Raw genomic sequence first — 7051 nt, forward strand, 5'->3', positions numbered from 1 at the left:
ATGCTCTAAAGATAGGCCCCAATCGCTTCTATGTTTTTACTCAAATTTGATAGTGGCAAACATATGAAACTCTTATATGGATGGAAATCCAAAGAAAAACTCACTTGCAAAAACTAGCGAGCTCTATGAGGGTAGTTTAGCAAAATCAGAAGGCAACTACAAAAGCCACTGGAGTGTACGGTGAACACAAAATTTAATCCACAGGGAAACTACTTCCCGTTATTTCTTCTCTTTTATTCACTATAATCTCATACAGTAGCAGAAAGAAGAAAGAGGTACCATATACGGTGGAATCCCCTGGAATGTTATTATACAAGTAATTGCTCTAGCTCTAACAGTTGAGGTTACCACCTGGACTGACTCCCAGTTGGCAACAGTACTTCTGGAACAACTGAATGCGGCTAGCAGCTTGACCGGAGGAGCCGCGGCATTCGATACTGTTAATGGCTCTGATCGTTGCTCCGAATCCTCGGCCGGACGTTATGGCGGCGTGGACATTATTCATCCAGAACCAGAGGGCCGATTTGAATGACACGACGGGATCAGATGCCAAAATCTCCGGATTTCCTAGGCCGTCGAATCCAATGCACCTTCCGGCAGCCCCGTAGTTATAGTTCCATGTCAGTTGCAGAGGCCCACGTCCGTAGTATCTCTTGTTGGGGTTACACGGGTACTCAGCTGCTCTTTCCCGGTCGCAGTAAGGGTTGTTTGGATCAAGATTCTCTTCAACGACGCACAATCCTGCGCAACAAGACGAGAACAAATTAAATGTAAAGGTGTCCTCTTTTCAAGGACAGACGACATAACGGAAAGAAATGTATGGCAGAGAAGAAACCACTCTCGTGTGAGGCGTGAGCGAAGAAAGCCGCAATCTCGCGCTTGGAGTCGTCGGCCGACCCCGCAGTTCCGAAGCCGGCGTAAGACTTGAGGCCCTCTAGAAACGCGGCCCGGGTGTAGAAGCCCCAAGCAGGACAGTCACCGGTGGCTTCGTTTTTAATTCCGTCGAAGAACGCCTGAGTAACAAGGTCAGGGACTGACACCCCATTGCCACCGGATGGCGCATCGCATGGGTCTTCTCTACATCCTTGTGGAGCCCTCGTAGTCTGATCGGTCTAGACTCCGGGGCCATGGAAGCAGTTAGGGGTGGCATCGAGCCGAGCCGAGCCGAGCCCAAACCCGCCTATATTCGAGCCGAGCTTGATTTAAATATTTCGAGCCGAGCTTCGAACCGAGCCTCATCTCGAGCCTAAAATTGTTATCGAGCTCGAGCCCACCGAGTTCGAGCCGAGCTTCGAGCCGAACTCGAGCCTCAACATATATTTAAAACTTTTCAAAAACTATATATCAAATAAAATATATATAAAATTATGCATACATTTTACATAAAATTGGACATGACCTCTACATAAAATTGGGCATAACCTATATATATAATAAGTGTATAAGATTGGGCATAACCTCTACTTAAAATTAAACATAATCTATATATATAATACCTGTATAAAATTCGACATGACCTCTATTTAAAATTGGGCATAATCAACATACATAATACCTGCATAAATACTCCATAAAATTGTTTATACATTCCATAAACACTCCAAGAAATTGTTTATACACTCCATAAAATAGTCTAAACATTCCATACACTGCATAATATTATAAATAAATTCCATACAATAATCAAACACAAACAAAATTAAATGAAATATCACTATCAATTTACAATCACCCAAATAAAAACTATAAATCCATTATAAATTTACAAACTATAGTTATTTCTCTTCATGCTAGAAAATAATATACGTCCTTGCTTGAGCAAAATCTCCACCTATGAAAAAAACAAAAAAATAAAATTAGTTATTGTTAGATAAAAAAATACTCTTCCACTACTAGTTACTTAATGTTGTTAAAAATATTAAAATTACCATGATGAGAAAAACATGAAAAATCATGTAGCTGGTAGCATTATTTCTGCACTCTTCTTCTCAGGCTGTAATCATAAAACAAAATTTTAATAAATAAAACTAAAAAATATACTAAAAAATATCGTAATAAATAATTAATCAAATAAATTCACCTTTTGATTTTTCTTTATACCGTGAAGAGTCCGAACCCAATCACTACCACAAATCAAAGTTTGAAATGTATTTGGTACCAAGGAAGAACGATACGAGTCTATTACTCTACCACCAGCACTAAATAATGACTCCGAAGCTACTGTGGATATGAGAATTATAATTAAGGGGGGTTAGTCAACAAACTTAAAATTTGAAGTTCATCTTCATCTCCTACTTCAAATTCATTTAATTCATCTACATGAAATTCAATTTCAAACTTGGTGTTGGTGTGGACGAGTTCATATACATTAGAAAACAGTTTCAAGTGTAAGTGCCCCAAAAAAAGAAAAATATAAAAAACAAGAAAATGAGTAACTTATAATAGTATACTTAATTATAACACAATATTTAAACCCCAAATTAGGTAAAACAAACATGATTACAACACAAATAATTATTTTAATGTATAATTAAAATAAATTAATATATTAATTAATTAAATTATATATTATATTATTTAATGATTACAGTTTATTATACATTAATACAATAATTATGTGAGCCAATTAACTGTGTACATGATTAATTATAAAAAATAAAAAAATAAACAGGAAAATTTGATCAAATGCTAACTTTAACACACTATATTTTTACGTATTATTGGATCGTCCAGAGGAAAAACAGGCTGAGAATAGGATTTACAAGTTTTTTTTTTTTTTTTTATAAAAACCTCACGTGCGAAACTGGCACGTGTGAACTGCACGTGCGAGTTCGCACGTTGTGCGGGACGGAGCGTCGAGGGGGGAAAATAATATCCCCCCTCAACTTAGGTATCCGAACTTCATGTATCCGGGGGTTCAGTGCCGTTCCGGCGAGAGCGGTGGCCGGCTGATTTGATGGCGGTAGCAGGCAGTGGTAGGGGGGTGACGACGATGGGAGAGGGTCCAGAGCAGTCGCTCTAGTTGGGGTATGACGAGGCGATACGGGAGTCGACGGCGACGACGATGAGAGGCAGAGAAGGCGATGAGCGGGGGGAAGGAATAGGTGCGGCGGCGGCGGAAGGGGCACCGACGACGAGAGGGAGAAGGGAGATGGAGGCCGAGAGAGGGAATTTCGGAGGAAGAAGAGAGAACGGAAGGAGGAGACAAAGAGAGCGAAGGCGGGAGCAAGACCGAATTTTTTTTTTTCGAGAGAGTGCGAGACTCCCGAAAATTTGCCTCATTAACGAGTCGGCTCGCGAGCCGATGAGCCGAACCTGGCTCTGCTCGAGTTCGGCTCGTTAACCTAAACGAGCCCATTTCTGAGTTTGAGTTCTGCTCGAGCTCGATATATAACGAGTCGAACCGAGCCGGAACTGAGCCAAACACGAGCCACTCGCGAGCCAGCTCGGTTCAAAGCCACCCCTAGACGTAGGCGATAGGATCACAGACTTTGACCTTGATTAAGTAAGAAGCAGCCATGAACAGAGAAAATACCAACGGCAGGTACGCAGGCAACTTGATAAACTTGATGAACAATACAGACTTTGACCTTGACTAAGTAAGAAGCAGGCATGAACAGAGAAAATACCAACGGCGGGTACGCAGGCAACTTGATGAACAATGTTTCCCTCTGATGAAGGAAGAAGCCGCATTCATTAATTTCCAGTCAAATCTCCCGGGTGAGTCGGCAATGTGTCGTCCAAAAAAAAAGTAAATATTTTTCAAAAAAAATTGGGACCTTTTGTTCTTTGCTGAATGATCAATCTTTTCAAAGTTTTCGTTCATCTTGCATGAATTTGGCAACAGATGAACGAAACTGAAAGTGAAAACATGTTAGGTCAGGGAACTATTTTTAGTCACAGGAAAGGTCCTCGGACATTGACATCGAAAACCAGGAATTGTCCTTCTTTTTCGCTCGTAATGCTTATTACCTAACCTTATCCTGGAGGTACTTTTCTTCGGTAATTCAGTTCATGTCTATCTTCATTCTGGACTCGCTTTTCTTCGATTGATAAGATATTAGATGCTTTTGAGCTATGAATTGTGATACCAGGTATTGTACATGAGTTGGTTTAATAACACCTATTAAAAATATCAATTAAAAGAAGTGAAAGAAGCTCAGAGTTTTAGACCAAATGTGTAGATTATAGAATCTAATAAAACTCTGTTTTTGCTCTTTCGAATGTAATGAAGACCTCCATTTCGAAGCCGACGATTGGGATCTATAGCTCCCAATGAATCAGTAAATTGTATTCTTTGCTAATTATAGGAGAAGCATGAGATCAATACAAGTGAGGAGATTGACTTCATTCGTGTTATCTCTGTAATTGGTGGGGAACAGTCATCTCTTACTTTCATTAAACCCTCAATTAGAACTCAATCTCCTATGCCATTTAACCCTCAATTGGAACTAAGCGACTCCTGTGTGCTATTGGTTAGTAGTAGTGGTTCAACCCCATTTATGATACATGTGTATTGAGAATAGGGTTGAGCATGGATTCAGACCAGGGTTTAGGTTTTTTAAAATCTGAACCCAAAACTCGAATCCAAAACCCCCTCCCGAAAAAATTCAAAAGCCCAAACCCTAATGTTTCATATTTGTTCTTCAATAGCTAATACATACATCTTTCAACTGTTCTAAATCTTTGTGCACCTTTTCCTTTTGTTTGAAGGTGGGACCAACCCCACCATGCCCTCACGAGATGGCATGATGAGTCATAACACGAGATGGAATCCTCATCACATGAGGTGGAAGATTTGGTAATCTTCATTGATTAATTTAATTGATTGATCTTCCTTTGATTGATGTAATTTAGCTAATCATGATTGATGTAATTATGGATTCTAAATCTTCATGAATTGTTTCCCTAAATATGTAATAGAAATAGTATAAATATGGGCCTTGGTTGAAGTCTTCAATCAAGCTCTCCTCTTCTCAAATTCGTGGAAGAATATCTCTACTAACTTAAAGTCTTTCTTATCCCTTTTCTCTTCTCTCATCTCTACCTGAGCTCTCTCTCTCTTTGCTCTTTTCTTCTCTTCTCCCTCTCTCATCTTGCTCGAGGATTCAAGCATGGGGTCCTAAATTCAACACCCTTAACACAACAATTGTGAAATTTAATCGATATCTAATGTGTCTAGTTTAGAGAGATTCTCATTGCCAATTGCATTTAATTTATCTTTCTAAATATTTTCACCAATGAATAGCTTGATCAACTTCTAGTTTTTTTACTAGGGATTAACATTTGACAATTAGCTTATCCACATCAAATTCATCGCTTTCAATTTCAAATCATACCTCATTTTCCAAGACCATAAGAGCTTAGTTCACCATTTCTTCTTCAGAGGCTTCACGTTCATTTTTTGAACAAGAAATTTTTGTGTGTCATATCTTAGCTTTCAATGACTTCTTTTTGGGTTTCTTGGCTTATTTCTTCTTTAGCTTTGTCTCTTCTTTCATCTTGAGTGGCCCATTAGCAATAAAGTTATAATTGCTTCCACATTTTAAGCACTTGTTGTTCACTTTTTTGAACTTTTGGCTCGTTTATCATCTTCTTATTGGGTACTCTTTGCTCTTCTTATACCTAGAAAACCTTTTGAATTTTCTACCAAACAAGGCTATGCCATCATCATCCATATCAGATTCACATTAAAGTCATCACTAGCATTTACCAACAAAGCATTTGTTACTTTCTTTAGCATGTTTTCTTCTTTCTCAAATTCTTTAAGACTCATTTTATATGTAAGAAGATTCTCCATTAACTCATCAATTGTCATAGGGTTTATAACTCTAGTGTCATTTATGGTTGTAACCTTAAGCATCCACTGCTTGGGTAGACGCCTAAAGATTTTATCCACCTTCACATTTTGTTTGTCAGTGAAGGTAGTGTCTAATAGTGCTAGTTTGCTTGAGATTTCATTCAATCTTTTACTCATGCTCTCAATTGCTTCCTTGGGCTCCATTTTAAACTTTTTCATATACATTTATAAATATATTCATTTTGGTTTCTTTTACTTGAGAAGTTTGGCCTTACTTCCTTGCCACTAGATGCACAAATAAGTCATGAGTTCTACATAGAATATAGAGAACAAAGGAGCATGTTCAATGCTTCGTGATTTATGGACACTTTCTTTAATCCACATTAGTATACTCTACTTGGGGATTTTTCAACTTCCTTGTCACCTTCCCATTTCATGGGAATGTAGAGCCCTTGAGTAGTATTTCATTCTAAGAGAAAGTGGCAAATGCCAATGAGAATATTTGTTTCCATTAACTCATATCTTATTCTATATTTCTAATAAGAATAATTGTTTCTATCAAACAAAGAGGGTTTCAGTACAGATATGCTAGTGACAAATATAGGGGAAGAGTTGTGGCTAGATTTTGGTGGATCTTTGATATTCAAGCTATAGTTTTAACCAAACTTCAAGAGTATACTAATTCTGATTCTACTTGCAAGGTCTCACAAAGATAAACCTAGAGGGGAACTGAATGACAGTTTTAAAACTAAAGCAATACCAATGAGCAATTTAAACAAGAAATAAGTAATTAACCACTCGCCTCAATTTTTTACAATGGTTTACATTAAATATTTCATATTGCTAATCCACTCCTAGGGAGCCCTTGCCCTAGAATTAAAGCATCCATGTACTAAGATTTACTCAATGACATTTGTTGGAATATATGAATAAGTTGGAGTATCATTGATTTAATTACTTTATGTTTTTGGTCTCTTCTGTACTCTTACTAAGGTAAAGGGTATAGTTATAATATTAGTACTTTTAGCATCTATAAATAGAGCTTAAGAGGGAGATTTTGGACTAAGTCCATAACCCAATTTTTTCTCCTCTTTTCTCCTCAATGCGAGGACTTCTCTCTTCTTCTTCCTTCTCTTCATTACCCAAGATGTAATATATGGAGTCTTGAAAATCAACATGATATCAGAGGAATGATTGATTTTTAGGACCCAGAGCTATGATTCTTTAGGATCCCATCCAACATGTACAACA

At 37.9% G+C, this 7051-nt stretch overlaps 1 protein-coding gene across 1 annotated transcript; it reads right to left on the minus strand.

Annotated features, from left to right (window-relative positions):
- Positions 1 to 267: 267 nt before the first annotated feature.
- Positions 268 to 6004, minus strand: LOC137945697 (endochitinase EP3-like). Its single transcript, XM_068791681.1, has 3 exons — positions 5690 to 6004; positions 836 to 1112; positions 268 to 741 (listed from the first exon to the last, which is right to left on the minus strand). Exons 1-3 carry the CDS (start codon positions 6002 to 6004, stop codon positions 332 to 334), a joined length of 1002 nt encoding a protein of 333 aa, XP_068647782.1. The 3' UTR covers positions 268 to 331.
- Positions 6005 to 7051: the final 1047 nt, after the last annotated feature.

The sequence above is a fragment of the Aristolochia californica genome, unplaced genomic scaffold (assembly GCF_029961685.1).
Source record: "Aristolochia californica isolate CCGP_79_NKW_82.1479 unplaced genomic scaffold, dmAriCali1.0.hap1 SCAF_1, whole genome shotgun sequence".
Classification (NCBI taxonomy): domain Eukaryota; kingdom Viridiplantae; phylum Streptophyta; class Magnoliopsida; order Piperales; family Aristolochiaceae; genus Aristolochia; species Aristolochia californica.